We start from the raw sequence: 18,893 nt of genomic DNA, 5'->3' as shown, positions 1-18,893 counted from the left end.
ACTCTTTAAGGAATTAAAGAGTCAACCGACAACGCCCTTGTGCCAGACACCACAGAACAGCCCCAAAAGATCCTGTGTCCATGCCTCAACGGGTCAGAGTCAAGTCCAATCTACAGTGGAGCCACAATGGATCAGACTTGTTCTGGCAAGTCCCATGGATGCTCGACTGGATTGGGATCTGGGGAATTTGGAGGCCAGGTTGAAGCCTTGAGCTCTTTGTCATGTTCCTCAGGTCATTCCTGAGCAGTTTATGTGGTGTGGCAGGACACTTTGTCCTGCTGGGGGGGCACAGTCATCAGGGAGTGTCGTTGCCATGAAAGGTTTACTTAGTTTGCAATGGTGTTTGGGTGGGTGGCAGCATCCAAATGAATGCCAGGAACTAAGATTTCCCAGCAAAACACTGCAATGTTAGGTGATGTTTAACGTTGTTCACTTCACCAGTCAGTGGTTTAGCTGTTGTGGTTGATTGGTGTAGATATGTAGGAGTACAGAGTGTATATCAGTTTTAATAAATCTGATGACAATGTCAAGTGTTTCTTGAGTTTTGATCCTTCAAGACTGCTTCCCCTCATGCATTTTGCAAGAAGCTACAGTTGTGCCAGAGCCCCCACTGTGCATCTGGTGCTATGGACATAATAGCTGTCAGACGACAATTTTATCATCCAGTATTTAAGTTTTATCTGATATTTTAAAATGAGAACATAAAAAAAAGCATTTAAATGTAACAATGGGAGGTTCTGACAGCGCTGTAAATTTTTTTAAAAAGTGCCAAGGAAAGAGGTGTTTTCATTTGATAAAGTGTGACTATATATTTTGGAATGTATAAAAATTTGTTTTCTTACGATAGAGTTGTTTAAAGTGTAAATGTTCTGGTTTGGTAGTTAAAACAGGAACTCTTTTATATCTCAATGTATCCTAGAAACACAGAAAATACACCAACAAATAGTCTTCCAAGACACATGTTTTTTCTTTCCTCTTTTTTTTTTTGTCACATACTGATGGGACAATATTTTGACAGGGCACAAGAGGAAATGTCAAAGCAGTTTGTATGGTTGCTCAGTTTATCAGGAAACTGCCTGTCTTGTGTCACTTGACAGACCGCACATGTCTGTCTATTTCACTGATACATCTTTTATCTATTGCTGATTGGCAGGGGAGTTTAGAAGACTTATTGTTATCAACAGAGAAATACATTGCACCTAAATCAAATAAAAGCAAAAGCAAAATGTATTTATTCTCATCAAGAGAATTAAGTATGAATTTAAAAATACATTCTTCCGCAAAAAAGTCAGAGATAATTGAATATGTCATGATTTTAGGGTTAGGGTTCAAACTTGGTCCTATTTTTCACATTACAGGATCTTAACGACTTCTTCAAATTGTTTTTCATGGTAAGGAGTGAAAGATGAGGGGCATTGTACCCCACTGTGTGCACTGACCCTCACTTCACCACTCTGTACCATGACACATTCTTATGTCTCAGGGAAATATGCCACTCAGAAAGACCAACATCTTATTGGACATAACAAACAAACTTTACATGTTTTCCAGATGATCTTCATAACCCAATGAGATCGTTCCTGAGTGTTAACACAAAGTCTATATTTTACCTTGTTTAAATGTTCAATTTCCTGTAAATCTATAGTGTAGACTTTTCAGATGACAAAACATCATATTCAGCAGATGGCTTCAATCTTGTCAGAGACCTCCACTAGGCCCATCAGGACCAACTGATGCTTTTAAGCAGCACCTCAATGGGCATGTGTGTTCATGGATCCTCCGTCATTATGATTAAGTCTTTCATCCAAGCGTGAAGTAATCAGATGTAAGCCAGGTCAGCTTAGCCGCCACAGAGAGCTCTGATCATATAGAGTGGGCTGTCAGTGCTGCATTTCCCAAGGCCTGATCCTAAGCCCCATAATAGCCAATGAGGAAGTGAATGTATAGTGTGCTCAAAGGTGTCATAAGGCTACATCTCTGGCACCAGAGACCTCCTGAGAAAATCACGTGTGGGTCAAGAAGGTGGTTAATTAGAGGTGAACTTTGAGATCCTGGAGTGTAGTCAGATCAGACCATTATAACAAAACGGGACCATCATTTTCAGTTTTTTCCTCAGTTTCAACTTGACTTATGCAATAAAGTCTGTCATGTCTAAAACGGCCTAATTTGAGAGGGAGCGATGGATGATTCTGCTAAAAAGTTGACACTAAGAGGAATTTCCTGTCGTGTGGAGTTATCAGAAAAACAACAGAATCCTCCACTGTTTTACTTCAACAGCTCAAATTCAACAATGGAGTTGCTGATAAAATACTTGGGCTGCTGGTAAAGAAGCCAAGTGCTGATGTGTGGAGATTCTCATTTACTCGTAGAGAAAGGCGATCACTCAAACGGAGTTCAGCGGGGAGGCCAGGAGAGCTGTCCGAAAAGGATCAGAATTATGGCCTCTGGCAAAAGAGCCAAAAAGGTGTTTTTAATAAAATGTCAAGCTGCTACCGGTTTCAATCAGTCTGTGGATAGTTTTCTTGATTCATACTTTTACTGTAGCTATTTTTTAGTATCCACTGACATTGATGGAAAATGGACATGGGTAAAATGCTGAGAATAGCTTCAGATAACTTCTACAAATTGCAGATAATCTCCTTAATAAAAACAAAAGAATGTTTTCAATGCCAAGTGGCTACCCTCCTCCAAGTTTTCATACCATGAAGAGATCTAAAATTAGACACATTTATATATATTGATGAATTTAAGGGCATCGTTAGGAACATGGTGAAGGAGACATGTGTTTGTTGACGCCACAGTTTGAATAGCTGTTCTGATTTATGTGGATTTTGTATATCATGTTTTATATGTTTTTATGGATGCTATCTGATCAATAACAAAAATACAGGTGAAATAACATAAAATACAAGTTTTTGATTGTAATTTATTGTTCCAGTCTAATACCAAAAACTATTAGAGTGGTAGACAAAAAATAAAAAATTACAAAGAAGAAGGAAAAACTAAGAAATGGAGCCTAAAAACTGAGAGAAGAAATGAGACTCTGAATATAAAACAGTCAGGATGTTTCTACTCACCGTACTGGCAGCTGGGTCCGTTGAACCCTGCAGGACAGTCACAAAGCTGGGTGGAGCCCTCCCGACACTGGCCCCCATTGAAGCACACTCCATAGCTACACACGGCTACACGTGAACGTGTGGACAGACAGGCCATAGATAAAGAGAAAGACAGAAAAAAAAATCAGTAAGTGAAGCGGAGACACCTGGCTGATGTCACGAAATGTCAACATCTGCAGTTTCAAACACTGACCTCTTTCTATCAAAGCCTTATCATCAGCCTGTTAACTCCTGACTAAAGACGAACCTTGATGTTTCTCCATTCACACTAACCAATGTAAGAGGAATCCACCACTTGGCTCTCTTTGAAAAGACAAGCAGGCTTTGGGCCAAGCAAAAGAAATTTCTAACTCCATTTTCACTGAATCATCGGAGTATTTAAAATGAGTGGCAGCAACAGCTTGTACGACTTTTAAGCGAAAACGGCCTCTTCCCTGCACAGTTTGAGAATGTTACCTGAGAATGACCTTGACTGATTGACTGAACTTTGGTCATTGTCACAAACAGTGATCATACAGATGTGCTTGGATGAGTCATGGGATAAAATCAGAGAGCCACAGGTTCAGAGTGGCTCATCCATCTCTTTGAGCCAGCGGCCCCGAGTCCATAAATTCCTGCAAGTCAAACTGCTCTTGCTCGTTAAGACGTGAAATTCAAAGAATCCAGGACGCATTAACTGGGCCACTAGGAAGCTCAACATGTGAATCCACCTCAGGAGGTGTACCATCACGTTCCATACGCTTACATCAATCATGACAGTCGATCACCTTAACTGTGTGTGCATGTACAGTACATGTGTCTTGAAGTCTCCCTGTTAATATCCCCATGAAGTGAGACACAGCTGTTTAAGCCCGACACCTTGTTTGCACCCTGCTGAGCAGAGTACAGTGCTTAGTGATGACAGGTCCAGAGGATCGACATCTATCGTTGCTCTTTCCGACTAGCAACATGTGGACACTGGGAGAGGGAAAAAAACAGTCCAGCTAATCACAAGAGGAATTTAAATGCCAATCCTTTCTTCAGATGATTGTGAACGCCAGTTTGACTGTGCACCGTCTGCCAGATGCGCATTTTTCAGCCCATCTAATCCAACTAGAGTCGGCATGACCAATCATCACACCAGGCGCTGATGCCATTTACTGGCCATATATGGTCATAGTGATGGTATCAATGTGCCCGGGACTACTCAAACAGAAACTGTGATCTACACATTTGAACTTTAATCCCTGTTCTCATTAGTTACGTTAACATGGAGCCTAATATTCTGCTTATTATCAGTTTAACAGACTAAAGAGTATAAAAATGCTCCATGCAAACACCTAAATTAAAATAAACAGGCCCAAACTGATTTGATTGAAAATGTGGGTTGCAGTGGGGTTGTTTAAACCTTTTCATAAACTGATCAAAAGAAAAATTGCACCATATAAACAATTTAACCAGCTGTCTGGTTGCATTCTTTCCGCACGCTCTCCGTCTTGACATAAATGCATTCAGACACACGTTCCTGGTACAAACTCTTAAAGGTGCAATATGTGAGAAATGGACACCTCTCAAATTAATTCTCCAAACAAATATGGGGCAACATAACGCCAGAGTGTCCACTAACTACTGCAAACTGTAGATGCTGTTAACTAGTTAGCTCAGTTAGCCGTAAAGCTAGCAGCTCAGACTTCAAGCTTCGATCGGAATAACAAAAATGGACAGGCCAGGGCTAGCTGGTTGGTATGCTGACTTCAGCAGATATCTCTGCAACACAATACATAGATGTCTTTGATACAACGTCAAAACTCTTATTTCTTCCCATGCAAAATATTAGCCTGTTGTAGTTTGTCATATGTTGAGATTTGTTGCCTTTCTCTGTTTATGGGCCTGTTGGCTGATTAATCACAAACAATAGTTGCCTACTAACATACAAATATCCACTCCAGATAATCTAAACAGAGTTACAACTGATCAGTTGAGTAAACTGAAATATAAACTGACTAAGTGTATCTACTCTCTGGCTTCAACTGTATCATATCAGCGCGACAGATTTACATAACATGTCCCAGACAATGGAGAAGAACCATGAAGAAATGATCCATAATTATCGCAGTTGAGCCCGAGTTGTTTCAGACATGTCTCTCAGCAGATTCACAGGGCTCAGCCTAAACATCCGCCTGTCATCTGGCCCCATCCTCAGACACCTGCTCAACACTTGGACCATCCAGGGAGTCCACAACAAATAACCCACACATACACACACATACACAGACATCAAGAGTATCTTTTTCTTGATGTCTATAAATGAAGCCCAACAAACGTCAGAGGTTCACTAAACTGATGCACATTGTTAATACGTTCATGTTCTTGAACTCAATACTTAATAGACCAAAATTTTGCCCAATTTGTGGAGCAACTGAAATCCTACTCCAACAGGAAGACCAACTCACCGCTGCTAATCTGCCCCTGATGACTTCCAGTTCCTCACGACTGTGTGGCTACAGGAGCTTTGACACACAGCAGTAGTTCAACATACAGTTACATAGCTTTCCCCACTTCTGTGATTATCTAATGTGAGGGAATTTTGATGTGCTGACAGCTACAGATGACGGGCGAACAGAGAAAAAGCATTACTCAGTGGTTAGCTGTTATAAGGTAACTGCTACACTATCTGGGGTCCACGTTTAATTCCACATTTTTGAATAGTTTCAAATTCTTCTGAACAATTATATTACCACCGGCTGTGAGGGATCAAATTAATGAGACATTCCTTATTTGTGGTGAAAATGTTTTGAATTAACTAAATTACCAGCAACAAAGTAAAAGGTCAGATGTCTCTCAGAGTCACTTCAGGGCAGCATGGCGAAGCGACAACAAGGGGAATGTACATTCCCCCCTCTGAGATGTGAGACACACAGGATTGTTGGCAGCCAACCAGGGCATTTTTGGCCCGCCCCCATCCTGAGCCCCTTACGCTGCTTAATCTTCCCTGAAATAATTTCTTAATGTGGCATGCAGCGTGGCATAAAACTCACTCTCATCTGTCGCAGTGAATGCCTCCACTCTATTACAAAGACACCTTCTCTGAGAGGATAGCAGCGTCCACAAAAAAGAGGAGGCAGACAGAGCAGCGGTCAGCGACTCACGCCGAGAAACTGAAAACCAACGAGCAGGTGTCACCCTTACAGCTTCTGAAGGGGATGACCACATCGACACGGAGGCAGCGCCGTGTTTGTTTAGGCTCCGTCGATCTGTTTAACCCCCAGAGTGCGACCCAGAGGGAGACCACATTTCGGGCAATTCACAGACACAAAGGGCTGCGCTCAGGGCTCCGTTTGGTGCCATAATTGGTACGTGTGGAGCCGAGCACCGTATTTTGAGGCAACAAATCATGTTTCGCTATGCAGAGGAATGTGCCATTTCAAAGAATTTCTATGAAAACCAGGGCAATCTCTGACAGGTTTCTTTGAAAGACTTTAAACACCATTTGAACAAGACACTAGGTCAGTTTGACAAAGCAGGCACAAAAATGCTTAGCGAAAATGCCTCAGTATGCAAAGACCCTACAATCACTATATCTGGGTCATTGGCTGCACCGTCCATCAGACTTTAAGTGTACAGTATATTACACAGATTCCTGTGAGAGAAATGTATTTTCATCCTTATTTACACATGTGGAGAGATGATTGAGATGTAGTCACGTCACAAAGAGCAGACACAATAAAAAAAAACGCCACCCTTGATGTCACATGGTCAGTTTTTGGCCCACAGCACTCTCCTCACTCTAATGTAACAGAGGATTACACATGATAACGGCATGCATGTTACTCAGACTAAACAGGAAACATATGCGTAGTGTCAAGTGGTGGCCCTGTAATCCATGCAAAATTGAATGGGCCCAGGCCAGTTTTCTGCTGCCTCATTCATTGCCCATCCAATTGAAATAAAAACAGTATCAAAGGACTGAACACCATTTTAATGTGTATTTAATGTAAATACTTGAAAGCTCATTTCTTATCTCAACACCTAACCTACATAAACTCAATACCAATAGTCATCCCTAGAATATTGTCGCAATATTGATATCAAGGTATTTGGTCAATCCCAGCATTATGAAGTGACTTTGGGGTGATTTTATTATTTTCATCAATCAATCAATTTATAATCATTAAATTCTCAGTGAAGTTCACCCACTCAGTGCAAAAGAATTGTGTTTATGTATATATTCTGTGTATAAGAATATCGGCCAATATACTGATATTTTTTTACTCCCTAATATCAGTATTGGCCCAACAAATCTGGTATCACCCAGGTTATACTTTAGATCTACTTCTCGTGTGAGGACTGAGAGAGTCATGTTTTCCACTCAGACTCCAACAGACCTCAAGTTGTTGTGAGTAAACCGGAGTTTGCTAACAACCTCAGATTTAAAAACAGTTCCACAAACTTTGAAAGATGTGGTAGCTTCAATTCTGCTGACCTTACCACCTCCGCTGAACATTAGTCATTAGATCAAAAGGAATATGTCAGTGTGACCAGAGGCAGTATTGTGATGGTCTCAGCTGGCTGATTTTCTGCCTGTTTCTCTGTATGCGTCTGGGACTATTTGTGTCTATTTGTGTTCAGCTATGCACAATGCAGTCCCCATGACCGCTGACATAGTTGTTTAACAACACACACACACACACACACACACACACACACACACACACAGACCACCCATGGATAGACAGAGGACCACTTCCTCTTCTCTGGCTACTAGGCCTATTTCACATGTAGCTACCTTCGCCAGCCTGCCAGTACCATAAAGGGGGCCAGTCTCTATTCAGCAACTAACGAGGACGACAAACTGGAGGAGCCATTGTCCCTGCTCCTCAGCCCCTGTCACAAAGCTTATTGTTGCTGTCAATCAACATAACTGCTCGTTTCCACTCCCAGCTAACCCGTCCATCCTCACCCGGCCCGTGGCTACTTGCTGAGGTAAAAGGTTTAACTCATTGATTGAGTGGTCCTCCAAACGTTTAAGTGGAGGAAGTCGCCACAACAAAGTCAAGAGCTCTTCACCTTCAGGAGAACCAGATAGTCATTGAGCCAATTGGAGCCTTTACAAAACACACAAAAGTCACATTTGAGGAGCCAAGAAGTCATTAGCTGTATTGTAAAAACTTTAAATAGATGTGGCTCTCAGATCTTAAAAGTAGAGTGTAAATACAACAGAAAATGACACTTAACTATTTTGATAATTGATTAATAATAATTGATAATAATAAAGTTGTTTTTGAGCAAAAATTCTCTGGTCCAGCTTTTCCAAAGTAAGGATTTGCTGCATTTCTCTGTTTAACATGGAAATGTGACTTTAATGTCACTTTGGACTCTGTGATGGGTATTTTTTTTACACTTATATATTTTAAAGACTAAATGATTAATCAGAAGTCATTTGCAGAGTAATTAATAATGAAATTAAAACATTATTTGGAGCCGTAATTTGACTTTCTGCACAAGAGTACTTTTATGCGGTGAAAGAACTGCAAAGGCTTCAGTCTGACTCTCCACTTTGTGCACTCAAAGCAATAATGCTGGAAGTCATCAGAACTTGGAAACAAAAACTAAAAAACTCAGTTATTTGCAAACCGCTCAGGAACTCTCAATTGATGCTATTGTCTCGATGGAAAAATTCCCAAAGCTTCCTAATTAGATGATAGTAGCCTGAAACACAAAGATATGGAAAACAAAAGGGAATAAAATGTGAAAATAACCAGACTTTTGCCGTGCTGTGGTATAGTCTTTCTCCAAATATGCAACTAATGATGCTCGGCAAAGAATGCTGGGGAGCACATTCACTGCAAGACTGCAAGAGGATGTCAACATCTGTAAAATGGGTGGATATATATATATGGACAGAAGAAATACAGGTTATCTAAAGGAAGTACTCAACTTCCCGGCCTCTGTGCGCGCTGTATCTACGACATGATTAGACCGTCAATTACACTCACAATAACCACAAATCATTAGCCTAATTACCTGACACTGACATTTTATTAGGGAACACACACAGACACAGAAAAGGGGACAACAACAGAGAGAGAGAAACCTCAGTAGTGCCAGACACTAAATCACTATCTCAACACAAAGCATTCCCATCTTCCCGTCTTTTGGGGGATTTCAGAGGATTTGCTAAAGCTGTACATTTTGCAGAGCAGATTTTTTTCTTTGAGATGTCGGAGGTGCTGTTGAAAACAGCCCCACAGATTGCACTGTGCTGACTGAGGTACAGTACAGATAGTGCATAGCAAAGTGCGCAGGAGTAGGAGAGGGAGGATTGTGGTGTGAGCTTCCTTTTATCCTGGTTCAATGGCTCAGAGAAAAGGGTGATTAGTTTGTCCCATCTCAAAGCGCTGCCACGTCTTTGGTTACAGAGATAAAAGCCCTGCCTCGCGTCGAAGAGAGCAGCCATTGTCACGCGAAAAAGAGAAACAAAACCCCCCGTCTACTTAAGTGAGGGGAGACACTGGACAGTCCTGAGGAATGTCTCTTTAAGACATTTCTTTATAAGTGTTTTAAAACAAACCAGACTCATTGAAGAGCAGACCGCATAATGCTTCCTTGTATAATTTAATACTGTAACCTTCTCGCTGGAAACAAAGAGCTCTTTGAAGAGAGCATAGATGCCATAATAAGACACCGATGACAGGCACATCCAGGAGATCTTCTCCCGCTCCCCATCCCAGCCACTTCCCATCAGAGGGCGATCCCACAGAGAACTGGGCCTGTGCTGGTGGTGTGAGGGAAATTAAGCACACAAGTCGGTTCCCTGAGAGCGAAAGAAGTGGGAACTTTCTTGTCAGTCCAGCGAACATGGTGACAATCTGTTTACAGGAAGACTTTGCCAAGGGTCTGTCTATGGTATGCAGGCTATGCGATCTGGATCACTGGCTGTAAAATCCCATCAAAGGAGGCTTCTAGGTCTCAGCGGTGTGAAGCTAAGCTTATCCACAAGGAGATGAGCTGCTGGCAGCCCCAGTGTGACCAACAGAACTACTTCTCCATACATGGGCCCATTGACTGGAATTACAGAGGGGAGATTCATACTTGTTTTTCTTTGTTCTTTTTGTGTGCATCAGCAGGTGGCCTCCCCTCCATGAGCTGATGGGCATTGTTTTGGGGGCCTTGACTGTGATTGGTTGGGGTAAACACTGGATAGGCTTGTCCGTTTCCATATCCGTAATGCAAATCCCCTGACCTGCACCGCCATGTCACACCTCTGAATGAGAGGAGTGGCATGACTATGTGGATGAGAGCCAAGATTTAAACATGGCACCACGAGTGGATGGGGAATGTGGACATTTGGAGCTTTACTGTACACTTTAAAGTACATATCCAGCCAAGTAAAAGCTGACTGCTGGACAGGCTTATCTATCATCAACTATAGGAGCGCTGCAGGGCCATGACCTCACCTAGATGTAGGGATGGGTACCAAAACCTGGTATCAAACTGGCACCGGGGCCAAATTATCAAAGATTATAGTATCAATAGACTCAGATGTTACTGGTTCAGCTCCCCTATTCCCAATCAAGAAGAGAGATCTCTTCCTGAAGCCTGTCATATTGGCAAGGGGCCAGGGCCAACTCTCAGCCTCTCTCTGACACTCTAACACACACCCTGTACTGAGTAACACCAGAGATGTTATGTGATAGGAGACAAACATCTTAAAGCATTTTGAAGTCCAAAATGGTGGTTGTATGACACATATTCTGCCCCCCTGCCACCAAAAGCCAATCATCTGCTTTATAACAGCCAAACCAGGAAACATATCTACCAAGTCGAGTTGTTGCACTGATGCAAATATGCAGTTGAGATTCACAACAGTTTCCAGCAATTTGGTGGCAGAAAGGATCAGGTGAATACAGACTTCGTAGCATAGAAGAGGAGGATATCACGCTACTGCACAGGATTACAGTAATGTGTGATTATTCAAACATTAGACACTGAACTATTACATTTGTTCAAGTGCTCTGGTGGGATGAGCTGATATCATCACATCATGGCGCTCTGGACTGAGCTGCAAAAGAAAGATAGAAGAAGAGTAACCTGAGGGGAAAAACTCCTTTTAAACCTTATTTTGGTGTAAACTCACCAAACTTTTTAAGCACTTTATTTTATCAGATTTGACTGGTGATTCTATACATGCAGTTTTTATGTCTTGGTGACCGTCAAAAGTCAATTTATGGCTCTCTCCCTATTTATTTAAATAGGGGGCTGGTCTTGTTAACTCAAAATAACTCCAGGGGCGTTGCCAAGATGGCTGCAGAGTGGCAAGACTTGCCTAAAAGGACTTACACTTCACTAGAATTGATGCTGACAATTCTTGTTGCCACAAGTGAAACATGTCTTTTTTTTTACATGTAAGGACAGAAACACAAGCAATCTTCAGAAAACATCTAGCAAAGTGCGTCACATACAGGCAGAGAAATGCACAGTTTTTGACTGCCCATTTTATAGTTAATCTCTTGTTGCCTCATCCACCATCTGCTATGTTATGAATGCTAGCAGCCTACAGAGTTTACTAAATTCTACAAACATACTGTAGGTTATATCAAGGATCAAAAAGTGACCATTACCCAGCTGATTGTTTAGCTATATATATGAGTGCATTCATAAAATCAGTCTGAAATGGTCAGAGCACTCAGGAGTCCTCTTGACACACGTGCTGAGTTCAGAAGAAGATACTACAACGCAAACCTCATTTGTCAACACTTAAACTCTGTCAACACTTGAGATTTCTTTCCCCACCGTCCACCTCTAAACCTTGTGGGACTGTTGTAACAACACATGCACTGTGGACATGGCACTGACTGATAACATCTGCTGAGGAGTCTGGACGGGCAGAGCACCTCTTGACCCTTTTGACCCCTTTCCTGAAAACCTTTCATTCAGAGATCTGTGCCAAGGGTGAGGTGATGTTTGAAGCACCTCTTTCTCTGACTGAGTCAGGAAAAGACATATTGCCTTTTAGTAAACACAAGTTCATTGAAACAAGAATGTCCTAATGTTTACAAAATTAATGTGATTTTTTTTTTTACTTCAGGATAGGAAGTAGAACAATTGAATACTTACGATACAGACAACCCGCTTCTCCGTTGAGTTGAGACCATCCAGGACAACACTTGTACACAGTCTGATAATCCTGTCTGTAAACTTGTCTGTATGCAGTGTAGTACGCTGTTCTGTTGACACAACAAACATTAAGTTAAAAACAGTCTGAAGTAACAGTTCTAAAACAAATCTAAAAACTAATAAAGTAATACAAGAACTGACAACATACAAGAAGAGTTTTTGAGGAGCTCAATTGCAAAATGGTAGTTTTAAGTCCTGGGCCCAAGGCATCAACCTGGCCTCCAAATTTCCCAGATCTCAATTTGATCAAGTATCCGTGGGATGTCCGAGAACAAGTCCAATCCACGGAGGCCCCACTATGGATCAGACTTGGTTCTGACCCACTTTGGCACCAGGGCACTGACAGTGGATCTTTTTAGTTCTGTGGGTTGCGACATAGGGCCTCAATGGATCAGACTTTTTCCACCACGTCCCACGGATGTTCAACTGGATCGTTTGTGTTTTCCTCAGGGTAGCAATGACCAACAGCACAGGACTTTAGGAGAAAAGGCTTGAGTTTATTCGTTCATTTAGTCTGGACACGTGAAAGCAGCCTGGACAACTGACGTTAGCTACTGTTGCTCTCTGTTACGCACTCGAGAACATGCATAAAGTCAAATTGTTGACTTCATGACTTGACTGTTCACAAAGAAATCCACAGTCCAGCAGCATTAAACAACTTCAAATCAAAACAAACTTGTATCAACAACCAAGAGAGACGGGGGTGGTCTTATTTAATACATGTAATTTGCCAGAATTTGTTACACAGAGCTGCTATACAGAGAAAAACGTGTCTACTGCCAGTTTAATATTTGGCACACATAGTGTTTAATGTGTCATGTGGTTGAATACCAGTAGATTAGGAAAAACAAACATGTAATCTGATCAAACGACTCCCAGTCCTTTGAGTAACATGCAGCATAATGTTGAGCAAACATTTTCCCAGACTTTGAAGGCATCATTTTAAAGTGTGAGACTGGCAGACTCTACTTCAGAGAACGGTTCCTATCCCTGTACTTTAGGACCCCTCTCATTGCTCCACAGTCATTACGCATCGTGGAAACACGTTTTGTTTACAGCGAGTAATTGTGGCCTTGGCTACCTTCAAAGAAGCCTTTGACTTTCGTAACGCGGTAAATAACGCGGTAAATAACGCGGAGAAAGCGAGCGCAGACAGCACAGTGACAAACTCCCGAAACTGACTCCTAGAGATAGGCTAAAATGTTAGCATTACTCCTTCACAGGAATGTTGGCTGCAGAGACGCCTGTGTGATAAATAGCTGGTAACCCCAGATGACGTGGGGCTACACCTTGCACTTAACTGTATGAGAGGTTCAAAGCTGTGATTACAGAATAAGAGTGAGGGAGATGAAGAGGGGGGAGGAAAGAGGATAACAGGGAGTGAGATCTCATCCTGTTTGGAGGTGGAGTTAAATGAAAGAATCATGCCCTTTCTGATAAATTCTTTTAGTCGCATGACTCATAGAGACAACACAAACCCATTAATTAATGCTTTGCTCCAGCCAGAGCTTAATCAGCAATTCACAACATCCCCTGCAGGTGAGAATGGGAGTGTTTGTGTAAGCACAGTCAGAGAGGGAAGAGGTGCATCACTCACCTCCTCTCGTATCCCATGCACCATGACGGTCCCACACAGCCCTGCTTCCACACTTTAACCATGCGTGTGAAGGCCTGCACACACGGCTGCCTCTGGGCGACCAGCGTCACCTCCCTCTCCACACACACATTAGGCCTGGAACGAAAACAGCGGTAAAAAATACTTTAGGTGTCAAAATGTTGTGCAGTGTTTTTACAGATGTACAGGTGGCAGCAGGGCAATTTATGAACACTGTTGCAGCCAAGACAGATGGACAAAGCTTGCATAAGGCATTTTCTAGTTGTCAGCGATGTAATGTCTGTGAGGTCGCTACCTGTGCTGGGCTGTGAGGCTGCTTATGATGTCTGGTTTTTGGTATTTTTAAAGACTTAAGGGGAATTCCTCACCTATCAGAACGTTGAGCTGCACAGCTACAAGATACTACCTGTAAAATGTGTGCCACCTGTAAGTCTTCTAGAGGGTGAGGTGGATTTTATATCTCCCACCACAAATGTAAAAGTAAAAACAAAAATCATAACCAGACACGATGTGAGCCAGGTTTGCTGGTACACAAACCATGTGATGTGCAATCTCTGTACCGAATTACCACCGCACAATATTTTTAAAATAGATGAATAAAACAAAAACATGCAGCACTTTCACAGACAATTCAAATGAAACATTTATAGTGTTTTTCGCTGGACATACATGTTTCTACTTGTACGTATGAGACTGTCAGCAGAAAAAGGAGACGGTTAACATTTCCACCCCCGGGTAAAAACACGGTAAGCCCTTCAACTGAGATGTTTTGTCCTCTTTAAACAAAGTCTGTCTGGGTTAACAGGCGGTCCTGCCACTGAGGTCTTCTCTTCACACCATTTGCTGCAGCGCACGGATGAGACTCATCCAGGAAAAAAAAAGTGCAACATGATCTTTGAAACATTTTCTTCTTTGGTAACTCTCCAAAGACAGGAGAAGAAGGCTCTGCATATGGAGATCAGCAGGACTCTTGAGACAGCATCCAGCTGCTCATCTTGTAAACAATAGTAATCACTATCACCTCCAGCTGCACACATAAGTGCATATGAAAGACCTTTTTGTTGGTGGCAGCCAGTAACCACACACAATCCTTTCGCACATAATTCAAGCTGCTTATTTATTATTTTGGGGTTTAGAATACCTGTCATAATTGTCTCCTCAGCCGCTGACAGACTAAGGAATGCAGCACAGACCATCCACATGGAGCTGATATATAATCATGTAAATTACAGTGATGCTATCCATGGAGAGCCAAGAAAGACTATGATAAGAGCACACAGCAACAGGATGAATTTACCAGCATCTATTAAATAGATCTGTCACCCAGAAGTTTCTGTTTGAAACCTCTGACAAGAGTTAAAGCTTCTGTTTTTGACACAAGGTTATGCACGCTCAGGTGATGAAGCAGTAGTCTTCTCAGACTTCAAAGGAAAAATGTGGGGCTGTAAAAACATCTAAGAGAAGATAAAGATTCAAGTAAATCATCTATTAAGAATCTGTGAACTCAGAAAGTATAAGTTAAACAACAAATTGGACAAAAGCTTACTCACATATAAGGTTGGAGATTGTTGGCGATGCCATAACGCAACGCATGCGTCTCTTTAATAAATAATAGGAAAAAAGTTAAAATAACACCATCCATGTTTCTTCTTCTTGGATCAGAATTACGCGCAAACTCATTCACGACCATAACTCAAAAGTTTAACCATCGAAAACATTTTTATCTAATAGGTAACCTTATAAAAAAAAATCCGTGTGGCCAACGGGGATCAACTTAAAAGGCGCGTAAAGGATCTTCAGCGTGGAGATGATCAACACTGTCCCGAAGTGCCGCTGCCATCACAGGCGGTGTGTTTCTTCCCTCCTCAACAGTGCACCAGCTCACCTACGCTTCGTCACTGCAGATGTTGGACTGACGGGCAAAAGCTGGCGGAGGCTGAGCGCTTTCTTCCTCCTCTCCATTGACTTGGTAATGATGGCAGGGGGGGCTTGGAGAGGAGGAGTGCCATTTATTATTCAGAGCTTCAGAAACACTCGCGGGACACCCTGCAGTCGGCAAAGTGCACACACAAACAGAAACTTGGAAACAAATAGGTTTCACTTGACATGTTGTATTTGGTTGGACCGCCGCCAATGTTTTAAAAATGACTTCTGAGCTTATATGTGTTACTTAAGGGTTTGTACTGTATGATACATAAAGACTTTTTCCCAAAAATATGGTGTTCATTTAGTTGCATGAGCGCGTATTGATGAAATCAAAGCACGTGGAGATAGGGAATGAGCGCACACGCAGAGCAATCTCCGTGCGCATGGAGCAATGACGCATCTCTACCAGGAAAGATTCAAACGTCGGAGGCGGCTAGGAAAAAACTGAGTGATATACAATCACCCGAGGAGCAGCAGAGGATGTTGGTGGTGGTGGGGGGGTGTCTGAAGCAGCCAGTGGTCACTCTGCAGGGCAAACAGCTGATGGTTTCGGTCAAAGGGTCAGCCGCCGGGACTGACTGCTGCTGCTCTCCAAACAAAGCTTTCATTGCGCGCATGTGTGTTCATGACCCGAAAGAGTCGCGGGTCACCGTGCATGCCTTCCGAGGGGAGCAGAGAGCCGTACTGCATGATGTTTGAATTAGATCAGCGGTCCTCAGACATGTCAGAGCTCATTGGAGGTAGACGTTGTCGAAACAAGACAACAAATAATGATAATCAAACCAATTTGTTTATTTTTGAGCACAGAGCCTGTTTTATGTTATTTCCATGGTTGGATTAAAGGGGCACTAGTTTTGGAAAAAGACATTCAAATTCAGAAATGTAATATTTAGCATTTTAATGAGGTCATAATACAAGCTCAAACAAGCCGTTCTCAGGGAAAAATAAGGTCCACAGATTGTTTATATTCCCCAGACCCTGTCACCTTTCTAGCCACGATGTAAAACAGTATGAACTTGTGTTCATGGCACCTGGTACCCATCAAGATGCAGAGCACACTACACATGGCAGCTTCGTTATAAGCCCAGAGACCAACCAGTAGATACTATAAAAAGTAGAACAACCACACTGACTCTGGTACAGTTACATGAAACGTCAACATGTGATTGCATAAGATCTCTTAAACAAATGGCAAGAAATATGAAGATCAATATAATTCTTTCTTTCGTTCGTGTTGCATGCACGTATTTGCAATTGTCAGCTGACACATGACAAACCAGGAGAGTTGCCCAACTCACTTTACTCAGTTGGTCGTCCAGCCTTGCACTACAGATCCCTTCAGGTGCCTTTATTCAAAGATGCAATCTTTCCATAATCGTGACAAAGTAGTTTTAGTTACCCAAATATAATTATTAGAACCTCCAGATCCTCAGAGGCCCCTAAGGTTGTCTGTATGGCAATTATCTTGTGATATTTTAATTATTTCATTTATTTGTTTGGTAAAATCAGAACAAAAAACTCCAGCACACTGTCCTCTTCACTTGCAATTAGGAAAATATAATAATGTCACAGACCTTCATCGGGTTATTGTCTGGTCTTTTTACCTTAATTGTGTTTTTACATTTTTCCTGATTGCAGCTGAACTCCAGTGGGCAGGAGTTTTTTTTGCTCTGATTTTGCAGACCCTTGGTCTTCTCCTGCACACACCAGTCCATCCACAGGTGTGCAAAAGCTTTGCTCTATTTATTTGTTTGGTAACAAAACTAAGGCTGCACAACATGGTAAAACAAGATCATTATTATGATGCAATTCACGATTAGTGGGAATCACAATTTTCATCTTCACTGAAAAGAAAACAATCAAAATCATGATGTGACATTTGTTTAGCTCTGTACCACACAAGCATGTTTTCTAACATCTTGATAACAGAATTTGCAGACCAGAGCATCTCAGCAGACATTACTTCATTATAATGCTTTTTTGTCACACATCTTACTTTTATCAAATAATTGCAGCTTCTTGCGATTTGTATATTACACTTGGCAATATTGCAATTATTTTGCGATTAATTGTGCAGCTATAATCAAAACACAACATGAACTGAGTTAATTTTGACGCCTTGTCTTAAGAAGGGGCCCTTAGTCAAAACTGAGTTTAATATTACAGCCGATATTATGGTTACATGGTGCATAGTCTTCAACAAATGTGTGTTTAATGAAATGATCAAAGTTTTTGAGACTTTGGGGATGCTTATTAGAGGACCACAACTCAATTTTGTCATGGGGCCCTGTACCCCAGCCCTAACACATTAACACTTAACCTACATGAATGGGTCTTCATTCGGGATACATTGAAAAAACAACCGGTTGGAATGTGTACGCACTGTTGTATCACCGCACTCTTGTACTAATAAATACGTTTCCTTTTATATAACACTACAAATTTAACTTATACCTACAGTTTATCTGGACTGCACATGGATGAAGACTGCATGAGAAACCCAATGAGCATATTTTGTGGTGATAAGCTGACACCTTATGGTTAGAAATAAGAACTACACGCTACAACTAGTCTGACGAGTGCTCTGCAGAGTGATGCAACGAAAAGACTTTAACAAATATCAACACGTTTAAAATAACAGGGTGTGAAGGTGATAAATCACCACACGCTCCGTCTTAAATTGGCTAATTATGTAACTAGGGTGGTGGAGGAGGAGGAGGAGGAGGAGGGCTGCTGCGTCCCTCTGTGTGTGTGCGGATCTCAGTCCGTCGATCAGGTGTACATTAACATGCGTGAGACTTTATAACTACAGCTTTCAGTCTGCTGACTAAATGTTCCACGATATTTGTCACAGTGACATTACTACGTGCATGGGAATGTTTAAAAATAATAAGAAACAGACTTTCACTTTACACCGGCTCTTTTGTTGGTCTATGGTCTAGTCGCTTTCTGCTGCCTCGGGGCAGCGGGATCGTTGTGCCCCCCAGTGAAAGTGTAATGCCCACCCACTTACACGTTTCTGAATAAATATTAACACGCTTAAACTGACAGGATGTGGAGGTGATAGTTTAGCACTGGCT

General features: G+C 41.9%; 1 protein-coding gene across 1 annotated transcript in view; it reads right to left on the bottom strand.

Moving 5' to 3' along the window:
- The window catches only part of megf6b (multiple EGF-like-domains 6b), a 67,143-nt gene extending 51,614 nt beyond the window's left edge, over positions 1–15,529 (bottom strand). The window contains exons 1-4 of the mRNA XM_073468110.1: positions 15,438–15,529; positions 13,870–14,004; positions 12,213–12,322; positions 3,078–3,182 (exon numbers count right to left, since the gene is read on the bottom strand). Coding sequence (XP_073324211.1) covers positions 3,078–3,182; positions 12,213–12,322; positions 13,870–14,004; positions 15,438–15,529 — 442 coding nt within the window. The remainder of the gene's footprint in view (positions 1–3,077; positions 3,183–12,212; positions 12,323–13,869; positions 14,005–15,437) is intronic.
- Between the last annotated feature and the right edge of the window lie 3,364 nt (positions 15,530–18,893).

This window comes from Pagrus major, chromosome 6, assembly GCF_040436345.1.
Source record: "Pagrus major chromosome 6, Pma_NU_1.0".
NCBI lineage: Eukaryota > Metazoa > Chordata > Actinopteri > Spariformes > Sparidae > Pagrus > Pagrus major.
This window is presented reverse-complemented; position numbering and strand designations above follow the sequence as displayed.